The 21,510-nt window shown below is 40.8% G+C and overlaps 2 protein-coding genes across 3 annotated transcripts in view; one reads left to right on the forward strand and one right to left on the reverse strand.

The window, feature by feature from the left end:
* The window catches only part of SLC18A2 (solute carrier family 18 member A2), a 41,299-nt gene extending 29,721 nt beyond the window's left edge, over positions 1-11,578 (forward strand). Inside the window, exons 13-16 of the mRNA XM_027960375.2 lie at positions 833-896; positions 3,013-3,132; positions 3,254-3,387; positions 9,180-11,578. Coding sequence (XP_027816176.1) covers positions 833-896; positions 3,013-3,132; positions 3,254-3,387; positions 9,180-9,284 — 423 coding nt within the window. The 3' untranslated portion in view covers positions 9,285-11,578. The remainder of the gene's footprint in view (positions 1-832; positions 897-3,012; positions 3,133-3,253; positions 3,388-9,179) is intronic.
* PDZD8 (PDZ domain containing 8) overlaps positions 9,469-21,510 on the reverse strand; it is an 81,761-nt gene continuing 69,719 nt past the window's right edge. For both annotated transcript variants that reach the window (XM_042238721.2, XM_012103001.5), the window contains one exon: positions 9,469-17,372. In XM_042238721.2, the coding sequence (XP_042094655.1) occupies positions 15,178-17,372 (2,195 nt within the window). In that variant the 3' untranslated portion in view covers positions 9,469-15,177. The remainder of the gene's footprint in view (positions 17,373-21,510) is intronic.

Consider the following 21,510-nt stretch of genomic DNA (forward strand, 5'->3'; position numbering starts at 1 on the left):
TGCGGGGGGTGGCGGGGGGGGGGGGTGGAGATGACATTTGACAGGTGAAAATAACCTGTAAATGAAACTTTTGCTTTGGGTAAGAGTCACCAACAAATATGGCAGTTTGAAGTTTGTTGACACTTAGTTTTATTAATCTTCCATTTTCTTCTCATTTGTTATCATGTTAAAAACTTCGGACAAGAGTCTCCAAAGGGTTTATCTTTATGTCAGTTGGAAATTATTTAGAATGTTTTATTACATTGTTTTTATTTCACCTTGTTCCCGTCTCCCTGTGCCTCTAAAATATCACAGTGGCTTGAACACTTTAGGGCAACTGGCCAGAAACAGTAGCAAGATGTTTTTCTAGAATAAAACATCGTCTACCAAAGGCTAATATCTACCCCAAATGAGACCTTCTGGTTCTTTTCAAAAATGGAGTATGGTCACTTCCCTGGTGGTCCAGTGGCTAACACTTTGCCCTCCCAGTGCAGATCCCACATGTAGCAATTAAGCGTTTGAATGCTGCAGCTAAAGATCCTGCATGTTGCAACTAACACCCAGTGCAGCCAAATAAATAAAAATAACTATTAAAAAAATGGAGTATAGGCTAGGCTGAACTTTCACATATGAAAGTAAACTAGCTTTTCGTGGTGGTCACAAAACCTATTTCAACTCTATTAAAGATTTGGAGGGTCCTCTTCTGCCCAAACCCCATCTTGCTCCTTCCTCCTACTTCTTTCAGAAGGGAACACACATAACAGGCCTGAGAAAACCTATTTTTAAGATTTTCTGTGATAATTCAGAGTTGAATAGCATGTTCTTTTGGCATAACATGTATTTCGTCTTACAGATTCCTCTTGCAAAAAACATCTATGGACTCATAGCTCCCAACTTCGGAGTTGGTTTTGCAATTGGTAAGTCATTGGAGCCTTGTGCCTAAATTTAAAAATTTGTTTTCCCAGTACCAAGAAAGAGTTCCTCAACTTCCCTGGCAGTCCAGTGGTTAGGACTCTGCACTTTTACAGCAAGGGCTTGGGTTCAATTCCTGGTTGGGGAACTAAGATCTTGCATGGTGCACTGTGTGGCCAAAACAAACAAACAAAAAGAGTTCTTACTTGGGCAGACTTATAGTTACTCAGTTTAAAATTTCTAGATGCTTGACAGGAGGCTGTGGCACCTTAGCTCATGTACAGTTTGTAGACTGTCCACAGGTACTGGCTTTCATGAACTAGTCATTTATTTCCTGAAAACCAGTATTGTAAAAGCCTGATATTTACAGAAGCAAAATGACACTCCACTGCTGAGCCTGGGCAAACAGGAGAACTGCTTACTCAGAACCCATCTGTTTGGGCTCATATCTGTGCACAGACCTTCTCATATGAGGCTGGGGGACAAAGGCTTCACATGTAGTTTTCAATAAGGTTTGGTACAGAAAAGGTAGACTGATGTATTGATGACCAGCTGTACTGTGGGAATTTTCACAAGCAAAGGGGATAAATCTTTGTAGCAATGTGAGGCACAGTAAGTAATGTGTTAGGAAAAATCTCGTTCATATCTTAGACAAATAGCACATGCTTATTTCTCATTTATAATATACAGATTAATCATGATAAAGGTGAATCTGTCGCAGGGTAACGGCAGAAGTCGGATCTTTGGTGCAGTAGCGAGGATGGAGCCTTTACTGACCCCTTAGACCAGGCTAGGTTATCCCAGCTTACGTGCATACATATACGACTGAGTGACTTCACTTCACTCACTCACTCACTCACTAACCCAACTTTGTTGAGCTTTGGTGGTTCAGATGGTAAAGCGTCTGTCTACAATGCCGGAGACCCAAGTTCGAGCCCTGCATTGGGAAGATCCCCTGGAGATGGAAATGTCAACCCACTCCAATACTATTGTCTGGAAAATCCCATGGACAGAGGAGCCTGGTGGGCTACAGTCTATGGGGTCACAAAGAGTCAGACATGACTGAGCAACTTCAGTCACTCATACACATACATATGTGAATCCATACACATAACTTCTCACAGCGCCTTCAGAGCATCACTCACAATAATTTAGTTTTCAACTCTTTGCTCTGTTCACCCTTATCCCAGCACCTTGCACATTTCAGGTGATCAGCACATACTAGTTGAATGCAAGAAATTTCCCTTACCCTCCTACCTCTGTGGGGGTGCGGGTGAGGGATCTGACGTTTGAATGCCCTGCCAGGTGTGTTCACAGCCATCATCTCATTCAGCCAATCATTATCATCTCCATTTTATTGATGGGGAGAGTGACGTTCAGAGAGATAAAGCATGACGATGCTTAACCAGCCAGGGTTTGGATTTAGAACTCTGAATACACATATCCTTTCTTTATGCTTCCTGTTCTCTGACTATTTTAGAGACCAGAGGTCCTAATATAGGTCTTGGCAGTGGTGATGGTTTTTGGTGTTTTAGCCAACTAAATGAGCACACCTGTTTTGATTTTAGTTTCCTGAGTAGGGCCGGGCAATCCCTTAGACTCTTTCCTGTTCTGGTTCCTTCTGATTCTCTCTATGCTTTCTGACTTTAACTCTCATAATCTAGGAGTGAGGCCAAGCTGTGGGTAGGGAGGAGGCTGGGTGAGGCATGTATGCCCTCTTTGAGGGCAGAGGACGATGTGGACCAGAAACTAGTGAATCAGGAAAGCACCCACAGGAAGCAGGCTCAGGGTTCACACAGCCAGTAACCAGCATCCCTTTGGGTCTGCAGAATGGCAGGCAAGCCCCTAGAGGACTGGGTGCTGTCTACCAGACAGTGGAGGACAAGATGAGGCAAGGCAGGGAACAGGCAAATAGTAGTCTGAGTTCCAGTCCCAGCCTCAGGCACCTTTAGTCTGTTTTCAGTGAAAGGTCTGTTGTAGGGAGTTTGCCTCAAGACTTGGCAGATAGCGGTGAAGAATCTTGGCAGGGTTGTGAGGTTAGGACACAGTCATTGACGTTCAGCCCACTGTTGGTTTCCATCAGTTTTCTGTAGACTGTCTGTGTTCCCTGACTGTCCACAGGCATGGTGGATTCATCAATGATGCCCATCATGGGCTACCTGGTCGACCTGCGGCACGTGTCGGTCTATGGGAGCGTGTATGCCATTGCTGATGTGGCGTTTTGTATGGGATATGCCATAGGTAAGGACATTGGGTTTCCAAGAGAACTTTTTTTTCTCAGTACACGATTGATAATGCCTACTGAAAATTATTTAAACCTTTGCATCTTTCTGCCTACATCTAATTCTCTGTTTCCTGAAAGGTCCTTCTGCTGGTGGGGCTATCGCAAAGGCAATTGGATTTCCATGGCTCATGACAATTATTGGAATAATTGATATTCTTTTTGCTCCTCTCTGCTTTTTTCTTCGAAGTCCACCTGCCAAGGAAGAAAAAATGGTAAGAAAAGTTATAGGATGCAATTAAGTGTTTCTTGATCATTTTAGCATGGTCTTCTGGCTAGCATCTTATGGCTTGGTTCTAAAATATATTTCTGCTCCTTTTGAACAGAACTCCCCAAATATAAATTGTAAGAGTTCCTTTTTAGTTTATACCACATGGAGCAGATACTTCTTTGACTGTATCAAGCATTATGTTTATACACTTGAAGAGTGAATAATTTTCATATATAGATTAGCTATCAATATAGCTCTCTGTCAACCAAATATAAACATAGATTGCCTGGAGAATCCCAGGGATGGGGGAGCCTGGTGGGCTGCCATCTATGGGGTCACAGAGTCAGACACGACTGACACAACTTAGCAGCAGCATATTGAAAATTAATTTAATTTTCAAAGCTTCTTGAAATCTTGAACATAACTTTTTTACCTCCTGTGCTCACTCCTAAGATCAACCATTTTTGGTCCTGTTTGCTTTTCTCCTAACCCTGACGGTTTTCAGTAGTAGTGTCCCAAGTCTTTCTGCATAAGACTCTGGAGATGGTTTTAATGTAGGTAATAGACACTTATGGAAAAACATTGTTTTATGTACCTTTGGGCACATGTGAGCACATCTTCATAATGTTTAAGTTAACAATTTCATGACCAGAATCCTAGCTATAGGCAAGATATAGTATTGAATATAAAGTGTTCCCCTTTTGAACAAATTCAAACTTGTCAATTCTAAATTTGAATTTTGAAATGCATCAGTCATTTTACCCTTTCCAATAAGTGTTCATACCTGGTGCTGCTGCTGCTGACTTTTTTTAAAAGTCCGATGTTAATGGACATTCATCTGGTTGAAAGAAGAGGGCCTTAGATTAAGAGTGAATGAGAGAAGCAAGGCCGGGGGAGATGGTATTTTTTTGTTTAGTAATGGATGTGAGGTTCCCTTGCACTGTGCTCTTGGGAGTACGTCAGAAGTTCTCCATGACTTTTGAACTGAAATGGGTTTTAAGGCTTTGGCATTTCTTAATTGCCCTCTTCATGATCTTCCCCAAAGAGTAGGTTTAAAGACAGACACAGACCCTGAAGTTGGGTCGTGTGTAGTCTTTGTTTGGGGCATTTGGGGCATTTATTAATTTGTTCAGTATATTTAAGAAGTGTATCCAGCACTGAGCACTGGTCTTGTGCCCTTTATTATATAGGATTTAAGTAGGTATCTTTGAATTACTCACACCCATCTGACTCTTCCTCTTGCTGACGCCTCCCCAGCTCCGAACAACTTTCCCGTCTCTCTCAGGGCACTTCCTGTTTTCCAGCCTGGTCATCTGAGTTCCCTGGCCACCTTTGTCTGACCCCAGCAGAGTTCCTTGGCCCTCATCAGGGTCAGGAAATTCTCTGTGCAATCACAGAAAATAGTTCTTGTTCTGTTGCCACCATATCAATCTGATTAAGGCTGAATGAAGATTACTCCCAACCCTATTTGACTTAAAAAAAAAAACCACCTACAAATGATTCTGTCACCCAGGAGACTGTGTAAGGCTCAGAAGGTAGTGCAGGGCCCTGGAGCCAAGCTGTCTCTCTCATAGGAAGACGATTTAGCCTTGACCTCACAGGGTGGTTTGAGGATTCAGTGAAGGAATCCCAGCAGAGTGTGACCCCCATGTCTGCACACAGTAACTGCTCAGTAAGTTGTCACTAGTTTCCACATAACCCCACCCTCCTTTCTTGCTCTTACCTAACTCTGACGCACTCTGTCAGCCCAGCGGTCCCTCAGGTCCCTCCCTCTCTTCTCTCTGTGAGATGAGAACTCTCATAACCCAGCACTGCCCAGTGGGCTTCCCTTGCCGAGCAGCAGACGTTAGTGGCTACTGTCTTATCCGTTTGTCAGTAACAGCTTTGAGGGCTTATCTGAGGTCTTGGAGGAAGTGGGTGAGGTCAGGGGACCAGTTCCCACTCTGGAGTCCACACATGATGGGCAGAAGGCCTCTGTGCCTCTTCCCACATTTAAATCAAGGCTTTTTTTCATTTAAAAAGAAAAGTGCTGAAGGAAGTGGAAGAGACAGTCCTGGAAGGCAAAACGATAAGGGCTAGGCTTCCAGAAGCTACTTCCACTGTAAAATGTCCGTTAATAAGTGCCTAGCAAGATGAATCATTGAAAACCAGAGAGACTGTGTGTCTCCCTGCCCATAATTGATGCATGTAATTGAAGGCATCATGTCAGATCCATTTGAGGGGCATGATGGTGACAGGGGAAGGTGGCAGCCAACAGCCGCTGCCTACTCACTATGCAGGCAGGAAGCAGCCGCTGGCACTGAGTGATGAGAGGGAGCGAGGGCAGGAAGCGGTGCGCGCCAGGGCGGAGACACGATCGATTACCATCCACTTGAGAAAATCCAATACCGCCAAGTGCCTCCATTCAGGATCAGCAGTTACCAAGTGCAGGGGACAGGAGAGCCAGAAGGCGTACAAGCCTTAGCAAGTCATTCCTTCATTAGGAAACATTCTGATTAAGTGGTGTGTGGACTTCAGCTCGAAATGGAAAGTTCGAGTGCCATTTTATGGTTCCCAAGTCATCTGATCATGAACCAGTTTGTGAGCACCTGAGTTTTGCTTTCATTTGGTTTATTGGATTTCTGGGGTTCTGTTTGTTTGTTTGAAATCAGTGTTATCAATACAGGCAGAGAAAAAAGCCCGTTACTGTAGTCCCTCTGCAGGTATAAGAAACACCAGCTCTGTCATTTGAGGAACTGCGTTCCATGATTGTAGCCTCTGGCTCTTAGAGTAGCCAGTGAGGAAACTGGGTTCTGGAATGGACTTTTATTTTTTCAGGTTAAATTTTTTTTAAAGATAGGGCACATTTCTTAGGTCTCAATGGACATGAGTTTGAGCAAACTCCAGGAGATGGTGAAGGACAGGGAGCCTGGCGTGCTGCAGTCCTTAGAGTTGCAAAGAATCACGACTTAGCGACTAAACAATTTAGGTCTTACTCTTCGTTTATAATTGTTGCTCAGACAGCAAAGGAGGCGATTTGAAGACTGTAGCTTGCTGATCCTGATGCAAAACCATCACTTAAAAAAAAAAAGATAACATGGTAAATAAGTCTTTTCTAGCACACAGGAGCCCTGGTATCTTTCAATGTCTTGAAGCCTGGAACTCTTACATTTTAATCCTTTGATGGTTTCACTGTCCTAGCTTCATATTTATATTATTTTTACACTTCACTCGGTCCAGCATGTTTTCACTGCTTTGGAAATCCTGACTCTATGGTGTCTGATATGAAACCAGGCATTTGGCAGGACTGGAGCTCAACTCTCAGGAATGGGCTTTGCTCTGAATACAAATGATAATCCCCTGCACCCTCCACTTTTATACTTCACTTGAGGGTCAAACACACCTTTCTCCCCACAGCAGTGCACGGAGGACTGCTCTAGTTACCAGGCTACTCCCCAGGTCCCTCTGTACTTGTCCCTCATGCCCGTGACTTACCCACTTGCTGCTGCTCCTGCCTCTCTTTTCATGGCACTTTTGGACTATTACATGCCATCTGGCTTACTCTTGTAACTTTAAAAAAAAAAAAAAAAGATGGCACAATAAATCTTAAAAAAAAAAGTGTTCAGAAGCCAGTAAGCTAGGTTTTAAAAGTTACAAATGATTTTTTAAGAAAGAAAACGCCTTTACCTGGTATAGGTAGTGTCAGCAAATGCAGTCTGGTTAACTGATAAGTTCTGTACAGTGCCAAATAATTGGTCTGACTGAACATCTTCCCTTGCAATGCAGTTTTTAACTTGGGTCCCTGTTATGTGCCCAGTGCTACGTTCCAAAAGTCCTTAAGTCTGTGTAGTTCATGGTGACTTAGCAGCCAGGGGAGAGGCCTTTGTGGTAAGGAAGAAGGATGGCCATCCTTTCCAAGGCTGGCTCTCCGCCTGTGGGCCTGGGGTTAATACGGCCTCTTGCCTGGCATTCAGGGCCCTACAAGTCTGGGTCTGGTTGGTCTTTCCTGTGATGGTCTCACTGTGCCTCAACATCAGATCTCGGGGTTGGCAGGAGGGTGGGGGGAAAAGCAGGCTGCTTTAATGTCCTGCAAGCTTCAAGTCCACCCCATCTTCTCCATGTGCTTTCCCCAAGCACTTAACTCCCAGTAAGCACTCTGTCCACAAACCCTGTGGAACCATCACTTGTGTGCAGTGAGGTTCCTCAGTTGCTGGGAGAGGACCTTAAAGGCACTGAAACACACATCTGATAAGTGCCCAGTAAGCTGTCGTCAGCCGTGCAACACTGCTTTGTCCCAGAATATGCCACACATAAGTTGGGTGGTGCTTCTCACAGCATGTTGACACCAGTGTCACTAAGGGTAGGAACCTGGGATTCGATGTTTAACCTGCCCCACTGAGTGATTCTCGGGCACGTTTGAGGATTGACTCCAGAGGCAAGACATGGAGCTCTTGATGGCTAAAGCTTTTGTGTTACAAGTACACACCCATGTGGGCAAGAAGGGTCCTGCTATCTATCACTTCAGTTACTTCTGAAAAAATTGAGCTCTTCTTGAAGTCCATGTATCAATTCGCTTGGCAAGCAGCATAATAATGAAAAAAAAAAAAACTAGAGTTGAATTTGCAGCTAACAATTTGAGCTGGCAGCCTAACTTAGACAGTCACGGAAATCCTTATCATCACAGACCACATGGCAGATCATTTTAGAATTTTTTGGGAAATGATAAATGGGTTAAGGGCTGAGTCGAGACACAGCAGCTTATCAAATCTGTGGGACAAGAACTGGGAGGAGCAGCTGACAAGTGCCAAGATAGGTTGCAATAGGCCAACAGAAGATTAATTTAATCCAGATAAATGTTGCCATTTAGATTTTCAAATGCACAAAAAGGCACTGGGAGGATAGTTTACGTGGAGAAAAACCGAAAGACATGCCTGGTGAGAGAGTTCATTGCAGTTGCACCGTGTCATGCTCGGCACCCCTGGCTGTCCTGTGGGGGCACAGCCAGAGCGGATGCTGGCACAGGATGCTGCTTGGGCTCGATCCACACCATTTAGCCATACATTTCTTGGTCTAGGTCTTTGACCACTGTGCCTACACAGAGGGTGATCAAGCTATCACATAGGGCTGTTGTGGAGTAGAGATATATTGAACATGCCTAGCAGTCTCAGCATGATAAACCCCAGCTGTATACTCAAGACTACGTGCTTGGTCTGTATACTTCCAGGAGGAAAAATGACTGTAGCGCTTATCAACTGAGGATCAGTTGATCTTTAAAAAGTTTCTGTTACAATAAGGGAGCACACAGAATTTTTATGTGTATGAGAGAAACATACTTTTTATTAAGAAAATAATATTAATGAAGAAGAGGCCAGCCAGGACTCGGGAAGACAAGACATCCTTCCGAGATGCCATATTTAAAAGATAAGGGCCCTGTGATGCTTAATCCAGGGAAATCAAAGGGGCCATACCTGTGGCCTTAACTAAGAAGGATCCCCCCACCCTAAGTATAAACTAAACCTAACCTGAATACCCCTTTCTTCATAGCTTACAGGTTCCTCCAAATCGACTTAGGGTCCCTGGCAGATGTACTAGGAACGCTGTAGAGACTGCTTCGGCTGCCTCCTACTGCCTGGAATTTTCACTGTGGAACTCCAGGTCTTCTAGGCCAGGCACCTGGCAGTTGCACCAGATTACTGGTCGGGTAACACTGGGTGGCACTGTAGGAAGCTGTCAAGCTACTAATCCTTCGTCTTAAGCAGTCTCTGCCTTCTCTTTGTGAACCAGTGAGTTAATGTATCTGTGCCTGCTCTCTCTTAGGCTATCCTCATGGATCACAACTGCCCCATTAAAACAAAAATGTACACGCAGAACAGCAGCCAGTCGCATCCGATAGGTGAGGATGAAGATTCTGAAAGTGACTGAGACCCGCAAAAGTCCTCCAAGTACCTAATTGTATAAAAGTGTTTCCGGTGAAATGACTCATCCAGAACTGTCTTAGTCATACCATTCATCCCTGGTGAAAGTCATACAACCAAAGGTTCTTTCTTTTCCACGGTTATGATCGATAGCCAACGGCCTTATAAAGAAAAAGCAGCTTTTCTAGGGGTTTGTATAAATAGTGTTGAAAACTTTATTTTATGTATTTGATTTTATTAAATATTATACAATATATTTTGACGAAATATAGTGTAAATCTATAAATATCTGAATCCAAATCAAATATAATTTTTTAACTTACATTCACAAACACCTGGGCAAAAAAAGTCTTATATTTTTTTCTGAATATTGGTAATGAGTGTTTAAAGCACACAATATCTCCGAGACACTTCCAACAATGAGAAACTAGAAGGAAGTCTGAAAAACAGTCAAGTCAGACGGCATATATTATGTAGTGACACTGAATGTTACTGAACTTGGAATTACAGTTGACCTGGAACAACACAGGGTTTGGGAATGCCAACACCCCACACAGCCAAAAACAATCAGCCCTTTGTATCCGTGATTCCACTCGTGGTTGGATTCAACCAACCACGGGCCACGTAGTACTGCAGTCTGTATTTGTTGCAAAACTCTGCATATAAGTGGACCCATGCAGTTCAAATGATGTTGTTCAGGGGTCAACTGTACTATCAATATAATATATTCATGAGGTAAAAGCTAGTTATCCGAAATGCAGAAGAACTTGAGTCAGTCATCTTTCGGATTTAATCCATGAATCTCAGTTGGCATTAGTTTTCTATGTAATAACCTACCTGGAAGCAGATGGTTGTAAATTATATGTTTACATGTCTTGTGGTTGGCAGCAAACTTTAAAGCCAATAAGGGTAACACAAGTGAATGTTCTGAAAGCAGAGAAAAGCACCCAAATATATAGTTATGAACAATTAGAAGCTTTCCCTTTCAGATACATACTTGTCTTACCGGATGACAAAAGACTGAGAACAGAAACACCTTATACTATTAGGGTTGTTGAAGCCTGATGAGATATATCAACATCTACCTGAAGTTTTAGAAAAGAAATTTTAAAAGCGAATAGCTGCTGTGATGTGGAAAAAATCAGACTATAATTTTCTTTTACCTGGAAGTCAAGTGTTTTCTAGGGATCTGTTAATTTTTTTTATACTATTACTTTAGATGAAGATGGAGGAGGAAGTCTTGAATCGTGTTAGGAAAACAGGTAAAAATAATAGGGTGGTCAGGGCACACTCCCTTTTCACATGCAGGAAAAAACCCAAACATCTGAACATGTCTGTGCAATACTGTTATCACCTAGTGCTGTGTGATGTAGTTTTTGAGCGTGAACATTGCTGTGCCTTTTCGATGTGAGTACTGTTAGTGAACACTGTCCGTTTACATCATTTTGTATGACATGAAGATAGTGTGGAATGTCTCAAAAACACTTGTCCATTCTGTAGTTCTGTAAACAAAAACTACCGAATGTCAGTTTTTTTGTTAAGCTAAAATTGTTTCTGTTAATTTGGAAAGACTCTTTTACTTCTCTAAGAAAGTAGCTAATACTTCCTTTCCATTGTCTTCATGAAGCTTTTTCATGGGGCTTTGATCTGAAGTCTGGTTTTTTAAGTGCGTGTGTTGGAAGCAAATTGGCTTCCTACTCATGTATTTGCACTGGGTGACTCACACAAGGCCTCTGCTTTGCTGGAGGAGCTTCTATGGCTAAAGTAAAAAAGCGGGATTGTTCTCTACTTCTGTAGGGGAGACCCTTAAAAAAGTGTGCTGCAAATCAGTTCTCTTGGAGGGTTTGTGGTTCTCCCCACTCCTAATACTATATAGCTTTTAAAATTTTTGCCTGTAAGGCTTCAGTCTCTTCAAGAATGACTGGCAGCCATGTCTGCTAGTGATCCCTAGAGATCATATAAAAGAGAAATGTTTTTCAGATGTGTATTGGGAGCAAAAGGGGAAAAACTATCTGATGAGGAAAAAAAAACTATATGGTCTTTCATATGAGTAATATTCTGGGGTTGGCAAAACTATGAAAAGAGGGGCTGTTTTTTAATGTGTGTATCAGAACAAGAACACACAGCTCTCTGAACTGTTAATTTTTTGAGCAGAGGTGGTTTTTATGTTTGTACCTAGCAAAACAGATACAAAAAATGTAATGAGGTAGCAGTGAATACTCAGTTCTTTATTTTGACTGCTAAGTGTATCTACCTACATTCTGTTTTAGCTCGTTTACCTAATAAATCTTCTGAACACTACTGTGCCTGTTGTTTTCCTTTGTTAACCAGATATCATCATCAGAATAAAATATGTGAGAACATATTAACTGTGGATATTCAATTAAAAACTATTCTTTTTTGCTTGCAGGCGTCAGGTAAAATCTACTCCAGACTAGTTTGAACCATATTTTCTGGCTTTGCAAAATTTGTTTTAAATTGAAATATGTAACTAGCCACATGGTGTCAATGTGGAACCAACCAGTAAGTTATCCTTGCATCTCTAAAGTTGTACTGTTTTCCTGATTGCTATGAACAAATAACTGTGGTTGATAAAAAATAACTGTGATATGCAGCCACTTGACACAGTAGGTCCACGGCCATGGAAGTACCACGAAGTCTAGGATGTGCTGGTGTGCATCTTTCAGGGGGGAGAATCCGTGGTTTGAAACAGATTTAAAGTGGATCCATGGCTTAAAAAGGATTAAGGGAACCTCCCCCAATCCCATTTTTAAAGAAAAGCTATTTTATGTCTCAGTTTAGAAATAAACTCAATTTATTTTAAAATTAAAGTGATTTTGAAGTTACTCACTTTTATGGGAACTTAAGATTTTATTATCTTACTATTAGTAAGAGCCAAATGTCTTCAAACTACCTTTCAAAAAATTCAGATATACTTAAATTTAGAATTGACAGTAACCCTCAAATTGTCACTACCAAGTGTTTTCTCTCAAAATCACAAATGGCCACAGAATATTTTAGCTAGTTTTGATACTGAAGAATATAAGGCTTGATATTAAGAAATGTAGCATATGAATTGATTTTAAAATAATACTAAAACGTTGCTCAACTTGACTGTCTAAATATTCATCTGAATACCGAAATGTGGAAAATACACTTTAGTCTCCAGACTAGTTAGAGTAGATAGCAGAGGCAATTACATAAATCTGGTACTTCACAGCATTAAAAAAAGAGTAAAACCAAATTTAATGCTTTTAAACAATTTTCAGAATAGCAATTTTGTTTAGCAAAAGTGGACTTTGTTAAGCTTGTTTTCACGGCCCAATTATGCAGGCAATAATTCCACAAAGATGCAGTAATCACTTTTTTTCAGATGTCGTTAAATGAAGATATTCTTGTTTTCTTGGTAGTTTTTATTTATTATTATTTTTAAGCTATTGATAACATAGCATGGCAGAAAGATTACATCAGGAATGTGATATAATACAACTGTTTTCGTTGAAGCTTTAGACCTTACTATTCCCTAGGTGGCTGGGAGGGTTCCCCTCCCTTGCCCTAAAATACAACTGTGATGCCTCCATCGCCTCTCACCAGTGAATAGAAAAATATCATACTACACTAAAGGTACATTTTACAATTATCGTTAGCAGCATCTCTGAGCTTTCCATAATTGTGGTTCTACAGAGTTAGATACTTTAAAAACATGAGCAGATTTTTATGAAAGCGAAGTTCTGCATTATTTCTACAGCTGTTTCAAAGGCATCCGTTTCAGCAGCATGCTTGGATGTCACTAAAGCTTCCATGGTATAATCCAAAACCACCAGTCACTTACTCTGCCTTCCAGGTTGTCATTGGTAAGTGATTTTTTTACATTAAGATGAAAGTTTGTGATCACACTGGCAGATTACTTTATTGTTTACAGAACAGTATTTTAGCTTTCAGTGAATTTGGTGTATAGAGACTTCTACAGCAGTGTTCTTTTAAAATGCAAGCATGCTTAAACAAAAAAGGGGGGCATATAGAGATATATTTTTGTTATAAACTTGGCCAAGAAAGGTATTTAGTTTCCTTATATTTTACTTGATAATAAAACAGCAAGAATGAGAACTGGCTATTGATTTTAAAACTGGAATAGCTTTTCTACCCATAAAAATGTTTTACCATCCATGTAAGTCATCCCTTTTATTTGAATAGCTTTTTACTATTCAGAGAACTTCCACAGTTAAGCTGTTGTTATCCTCACAACAATTCTGTGAGGTAGTTAAGAGGAAGTTTTGGTTTATTTCTAATTTAGAGCCGGGGAGACTGCAGCATGGAGCCCTTTTGTGGCTTGCTTATGCTTACACAGTTTGCTAGTGGCCAACAGAAGAGCTTCAACTTAAATTCTTGTATGGAATCCTGGGTTATGGACCTGGGCCAGAATCCTTACTATTATACGATGCCTTTTCCTGCTAGTTATAAAAGCTGTGCTATCTAGTTTTAAATTCATGTCAGTTTCACTATATAGCAATTATCATAGTAGCTACCTACAAAAGGGAAAAACATGTACATATCTTTTATAGACATATAAAAGGCCAAAACTTTTATGGTATACCAACAAAGGTCATGCTCACACGTTTTCCCTCAGTCAGGTGTTACCGAGGCTCCACACAATGAACTATTACAGTAGACCTTCCTTTTAAGATACCTGGTCCCAATTCCTAGGTATCTATGCTGTCCAGTTGTTTTTTTTTTTAATGACTAAAAGACAGTCCGAACTATAGAAGCATTCAGAGTGATCATTCCTTTAAGTCTGCAGATGTCAGATAAAACAATAAATGTATTTTGCATGATTCCTCTCGTTCACAACATTCTCATGCATGAAAAAATTTCTAAAACAAAACAGCCAAACCAGATATCAACAAGGTCATTTTAAGAACAGTCCTCTGAAACTTCAAATATCCTTGCACATGCTTTATTTCCTATGGGAGAACTGAAGCTGAAAAATAATATGTTTCAAACTTCTAGTTGAAAAGAAAGTATCAATATTTTAAAAGATTATATTTCAAAATCCTATGGTTACTGTTTTTTTTTTTAAAAGTAATCTTGTTATCCTCTCAAAATTCTTAACCAACTATATTCTATATTTATTCCCTATTACATTTTGCTTTTCAATGCAAGCTCTTCAAATTAATCACTATATTCTTACTATACTTAAACTGCACAGAAGCTTTAGAAAAAAATTTCACAGAAGCATAAAAAACAAGCAATATATGTAATTTTTTTTTTTTTTTTACTAAATCAGCATAACTAACTAAAGCTGCAGCATCTGCTTTCATATTACATTTGGCAAAATCAAAACAGAAAGCGCAACCTCCAAACCCCAAAATAACAAAAATCTCAAGCAAGTAGAAATTACAAACTTCATAACACAAAGTAAGATTCAAAACCTGTTCCCTCAATGATTGCTGTTGTCAAGTTGGGCATGCAGCAAACTTGTTGTTACAACCGTCATGGAAGTGAAAATATTTCAAGAATCTGGACAGTATGCTATTTAACACTAATTCAAAAACTAGGAAGAGGAGGGGGAAAAAAACACGATGAGACATCACACATACATAAACACAAAAAGTTAGCTTACATAATTACATAATTAGAAAAAGTTAAAAATAAATTAGTAAAAATAAATTCCCAGTATAAACCCAAAAAAGCATAGCTATAAATGCAATCTGAAACAACCAATTTAGTGGGCTGGTCATGTTTTAGCTGGAAAACCACCTTTTCCACTCTAGTTCTCACACAAGTAAATAACTGTGAAGAAGCAGGCCAAAGTGCATAATGAGAGGGTTTAAACGTGGTTGTATCTATGGTACTTTAGATGCAACTTCTCCTCAATCACTTGAAAGTTTAAATATGGACTGTTACACAGACTCAGATGGGCCAAATAAGTCATCTGATATGCTACTGAATGGCTGAGAGTCTATGAGTTGGGTTATCTCACTGTCGAGGTCTTCTTCTGTGTCATCTGTGTACTTGCTGATTTTCTTGGAGTGCTGGTCTGGACTTTCTGAAGATTCAATGTCTTCAATGCCTGCTCTGTAGTGGATCATAAGAAGTGTAAGAGCTTGCAGTCTTTCACCAGATTTAGCCAAAGCAGCAGAAAGAAGTAACTTTTTCCTTGTGTCAGTTGTCTCCTTTTCTTCTCTAACAAGGGAATTATTATGTTCCAACTCCTGATCAATTTCATTCTGCAGTTTATCTAGCATGAACTCTAGTTTCTGAATCCTCTCCTCTGTAGGCAAGCCCCTGTACAGATCACGACCGATCTCTTTAACAGCAATGAAAACGCTATCATCCAGACCACCCTCCTTTTTCACTAACTTTATTCCTGCGCTGTTGCCCCGTTTAGAAGGGCTATTTGAACCACAGACCTCTGTGTCACTGCCTTCATTGTCTGATGTGTTGGGTGTCTGTTTTGGTGAAGGTTCTACTAGGTCAGTTCCTGGCTCAGACAGGCGAGTTTTGGAGACTTGACGCAGGTTTAACAAACGAGAGCTAGTATTGATAATATGTCTCGTCAAACCTGTTGTTCTGTTGACTGACTTCCCAGCTTCAGCATCAACACGAGGGGGCAGGCCTAAGAGGGTTTCTTGTCCTTCTAGCCTGAGATTTTTCAGGGCCCGGTCTATCCGCTGATCCGTCGCTCCACAAAGAGGAGTCTCGGCTAGACACTTTTCCTGACATTTTTTATGGCAGACATAAGCACAGACCATACACTGGGAAGCAGCTTTAGTCCAGACTTTTTTCTTACAGTAATCACACCAAGTCGGGTTCTGGAACTGAGTGTCCTGGAAACTGTGTTTATTTTCTGTTAAACCCATTTGTCCAACAAAATGCTCCTCTTTAGGCAGGGCAGAAACTTCTTCGACCAAATGGAGTTCTTTTTCTTTCTCTAAGTTAGTAACTGCGTGGTCTGGCTCTCCTTCTTTCAAATATTTGAAGTGAACAGTAATGTCGCCGTAGCAGAACTTGTCGTTGAACCCCTTCTGCATACTCAAATTGCGCAGTGCGGTTCTCGTGACCATGGCCTTAGGTGACGGGGCTTCCAGTCTGAACTTGGAAAGGTACTCCATGTTCGAAGTAGCTAAGCATCCTAACGCCACCTCTTCAAGTTTCAAGCTCACGTGCCCCAAGCAGATGAGACCCCCTAGTTTGAAAGGGTCCCTGCACCACAGGGCAATGTTTAAGTACCTGTGGCAGGCTTCTATGTCAAAGAAACAGCTGGCTCTGGTTCTTGTCCATTTTCCAAGCTTCTTGCGATAAGGAATTTCCGATGATTCCCACGTTTGATGGTCATCTGAACTGTCCTTAGGGGCGCAGGTGCTTTCAGAAATCAGATCTTTTGCCACTTCTTGCTTGGCTAAAAACTGCTTAGCTGCAGTCGCTTCTTCTATGTGATCCAGATTCTTCACTTGCTTTTCAGCAGGTTTATCTGCAGGAGGCGGTGGCAGCACCTTCTCTGGCTTTTCAACAGAAATATCTGGTTCAGCCTGAGTCGGGGCATCAGTAGAAGGCAAAGGAACTTTGACTTGCGGTCGTGGTGGCACAGGTGGTTTGAAAGTGGATCCTTGGGTGGGTTTTGACACTGGTGCTGGTTCTGTTACCTCAGAAGATTTTAGGGCTAAGGGCTTATTTCCTTCTTTGGATGGAAGTTTTGGTGGTGGTGGGTAACTTCCTGCAACTAATTTACGGTTTAAAACAGGTGATATAGTTCCAAGGGGTTTCACAGAAAGTGTTGTTGGAGTTCGCTTGGGGCTGTGACTTAGCGACTGTGCCTCCTCTCTGGCTTCAGCTTGTGCTCTGACATCACTTGCTAAGTCTTCAAATTCAGAATCCAGGTCTCTATTTTCAGCATCTACTGCCAACCCAGTGGCTTCCTCTTCAAAGTTCGGTTGGCAGGAGCCTGTCAGAAAGTTTTCTTCCAGCTGTCCAAAGTTATCCTGCAGCACTGTACCCTGATTACTCCGGCCAACAGGCCTCTCATAATATACCAGCACTCGGTCACCAGCCTGCTTGATGAGCTTCAGCACCTGCAGTGTAGATGTGATTTTCACACCTGTTTCAAGATTTTAAAAGGGGAAAAGAAAATTACTGCAGTAAAAATTACCTACATTCACGAAGTATAACTGCCATTAATTCACGATCAGTTAACTAACGGAAAAGCAATAGTGGAAACTCTAAAATCTGTTATGGGCTTATGGATACATCAGTGTGCTGATTCTTAAACTCTGACTGCTCCAACGTCCTGGAACTGTTTACCTTTCCAAACCAAATGGTGCCATGAAAATCTTAGGAGAGTGTCAAGCTGCTAACTCCCAACTGCTTCCCATTCCTTCCTAGGTTTAAATGACATTTTTTCTCAGTTTGAATTGAAGTGAACCGAGTGAAACCTATTGAAAAGGATTTTATTAATGGTTAAACCAGGCTTAAAAATGATGGGAAACTGTGATTCTACTGAAGGAAATTCTACAGCGCTTCAGGGATTATAAGCTAGGTGATGAATGATTCAAATTAAGAGACCGGTGCTTGAACTAAACTTAGCAAAATACTATGCTGTGAATAGTGGACACTTACAGATTCTATTAGCCCTACCCATGAAACAAATCTTTTTCAGGACAAGAAAGAATAAGGAAGGGATAGGAGGGCTTTGAAGTTAACCAAGTTGTTTATTACCTGTATCTGTATCAATAATACCTATCTTAAGTTTTCATTCTATTTTCTGATAGGTGCTATATTAACTCAAAATTCAAAAGGCACAAAAAGAAGCACAGTGGAAAGTCTCCCTTCCCTGAGGCAAGCCAAGCCAGCAGCTTCTGATGCATTCTTCTAGGGACATTCCAGGTGTAACTTTAAAAGGTCTTTCTGCCCTCCCTCAAACAGTACTTACCTAAGCAATCCGCTGCTATAGGACTTAAGAGAAAGGTGAGTCTTGGCTTTCCAAAGATCCTACAGCCATCCTCAATAGATCAAAAGAGTATCAGCCCCATCTAATAACCTGACTTCAGAGTTCCCCAACCTCTATATTCTCCAACTTCAGCTGCCCAGGCAAGAGCATGCTTTAGATCTGGTCATCACTTGGAACTTTTCCACATCAAAGATCTTCTACTTGGAAATGAACTTCTGATCACAGTCTCCTATTTCCACCTCTAACAAGCCTGTCTGCTAACTGAATCTGTTTTGAGGTAGTGTCCATGCCCGGTCATTCCTCCTTTTGCTCTCATGGTCCAGCTGGTCCACTTGCTTCCCTCCCCAGGCTCAGTCTCAAGACCTTAATGGTCTTCACATCAAGCTTTTTTATGCTTTTGCCCTAGCCTGTCCTCTTCACCATAATGGTGTTCACAACAAGCTTTTTTATGCTTCTGCTCCAGCCCTCTCCTCTTCTACCATCTGCCTGTCCTGATGATCCCTAGCTGGGCTAGGCCCTTCCCTGCCCTTTCCTGCTGCTGAGCTTCCTACCTGGAGACAGCATCAAGTTATGCCATCTGTCTCCAGCGTGTTTCTCAGTGATGCTTTAGCATTCTTTGAATTGGTCTCTAAACAACTAAGTCTCCAAACACCAGCTTCAAACCTTTCTTATTCCCCTGAAACCCACCGTTCCTGCTCTTTTATTCTATAGATGACATCACTTTATTTACTGAAAAGACCAACAAACTGCTGCCTTTTCTCCCTGCCAATCATTTTCCGGACTGAGCTGTCTGAGAGGGGGAAGCCGCCCTTCACCTGTACTCTGGATTCTGTTCCCCATCTCCTTCAGGACTTTGCTCTGTCAATTATTCTTGCTGAAATGTAAATTCCCGTCCTTCTTTTCCTTTAAAACCTTCCTTCCCCTTGTTTTTTACAATGCTGTGGTAATTTAGCTCTGATCACCTTTCCTTTCCTTTCTTTCTCCCCCCACCTATATCGGTCCCTTGTATGCAAACATTCCCATGGTTTTGTCACTAGTTTCTTTGACCTTTTTGTTCTCTCCTTAGATTACACCCATTCAGTAGTTTCAACCATCAACTTTTTCTCTGGGTGGCGACCCCTCTTCTTCAATCTAGTCATACATTCCCAAAGGCTTCTGGATATCACCACCTGGATGTTTTGTTGATAAAGTTAAAACTTCTCTTTGACATTCTCATCTTGCTGTCCTCACTAGTACATGAATCAATCTGCTGCCCTCCCAGTTAACCTGATTTGAATCGTGAAGATGGTGGACTCGAGGTTCATTCTGCTGTGAATCCAAGAGTTCCAGTCCATTTTCCTTCCTGGCTCAGATCCTCCTGACCACTTGTTTCAACTACAGTAATAAACAGCTTTTTACTATGATCCCTCACTTGGAGCGTCCTTATTTTAATCGCCAAACATATGCTGCTTCCCAACTTTCCTAAAACATTGGTTCAAAACCCTTTAGCTAAACTCAGTCATACGGAAATCAAGAGCTAACATGACTTCATGATTCATCCAGCCTTAAGCTCTACTGCCTCCCTCTAACCATACTATTTTCCAGCAAAACTGTAGTCTGACATAAAAAAATAAGTCCATCTGAAGATCTGAGGTAGACAAAACTTCACATCAATCTAAACTCATCCTTCAGAACCAGCCAGCCAAATCTGGATTATTCTCCTTTTGGAATATTTCAAATATACACAAGAGCAGAGGAAATAGTAAAATGAACTCCATCATTGAGCTTCAATATAATATTTTGTCAGTCTTTTTCAACTATCACCAATCCTGTTAATTTTTAAAATATTTTTTAAATGATACATACCTGCATAAATGAAGTACAGTGATTAAAAAAAAAGAATGTGTATTATACCTGCCCCTTATCTCAATATTATAATTTGTAACAAATGTTAGACATGAAGAGGTGACTTTTGTTTTTTCACCCCATCTATATTTATATTGCTTGGATTTACTTTTGATAATAGATATTTATGACTTATGTAACTGAAAACAAATATCTCCCGTAAAAGGGCCTAAAAAGGAAAATTTTATGCTGTAGGTAAAATAAAAACAGGGTATATATAAATATAAAAAATTTATACTGAACTGTGATTTTTGGCTGAGGGATAAGTGTTATGTTTATGTTAAATGACTATGTAACAGATGAGGCCTATTTTATAGCCTTATTATCCTAGGTGTTTGTGAACCAGAGTCATCATCTGGGAGCTTGTTAGAAATGTAGAACCTGGAGCCCCACCCCAGATCTACTAAGTCAGGACTCACACTTTAACACCATGCCTGGGTGACTGGAATACACAAAAGACTTTGAAAAGCACTGTTTCAAAATTTTCAAATTCTAATTTTTCAATATTTTGAAACTTAAAAAAATTTTTCATTATTTTATTGTCATGATGGATATGAATTAAAATAAAGGCAGAGTTTCTCTGACATATAACCAAAGACAACTGCTCCTTAATTTAGGAACTAAGCTACCTGGTTATTTATTGTCTTAGCTGTGAGACAATATTCCACATTGCCTTTAAAAGCTCAGCTGTAACCAACCATGTGTTTAAAAAATCTCTTGACAAGTCTAGAATAGGTGGGCCAGGTACTACAAAGATCTGAAAAGGTTTAGACTTTTCCCCACTGGTGTCCGTAAGTTAGCCTTATTGATAATTTATACACATGCAAGCAAATAATCTGCCAATCAACAGGTTTGCAGTTTTTGTTATATCAATGCAACTGACAGGAAGGCATGCAGGTGACACATTCTGCTGCTAGTGACAGTGACTTGGGCTGCACTCTGAATGACAGTCTATCAACAAAAGGCTGGCCAATAAGGAACAATATAGGCCAGCAATATGGGGGTCACAGGATAGATCAGGTATGCCCTGTTAGACAAGGAATCTCTCTCCTGTTCATTATCTAGTCCTAAGTAAGGGGGTAGCCGTGCTAATTCTGTCAGTTTTAGGCTCAGACTAGTAATGGTGGTGAACATACAGAAAGATAAGAGAACTGTTGACCTGCCCTTTCATATTCAGTAAAAAATAGAGAAGTAAAAGGAGGAAAGTGGTCCAAAGAGGAAGTATTTTAAAGATTTATACATTAGAACTAAAATGATACCTGTTTCAAATTTTTTAAGGCTTCCTTCAGATTTTTACTTATAGTAATGAATTTTTTCCCATTATAAACGTAATGTGCTTACAGAAACAAAGAAGGAAGAGGAAAAAAGCCCCACATCCACTCTCTGGTTTTCTCAGTAAATGTCA

This window comes from Ovis aries, chromosome 22 (genome assembly GCF_016772045.2).
Source record: "Ovis aries strain OAR_USU_Benz2616 breed Rambouillet chromosome 22, ARS-UI_Ramb_v3.0, whole genome shotgun sequence".
In the NCBI taxonomy this organism is placed as follows: domain Eukaryota; kingdom Metazoa; phylum Chordata; class Mammalia; order Artiodactyla; family Bovidae; genus Ovis; species Ovis aries.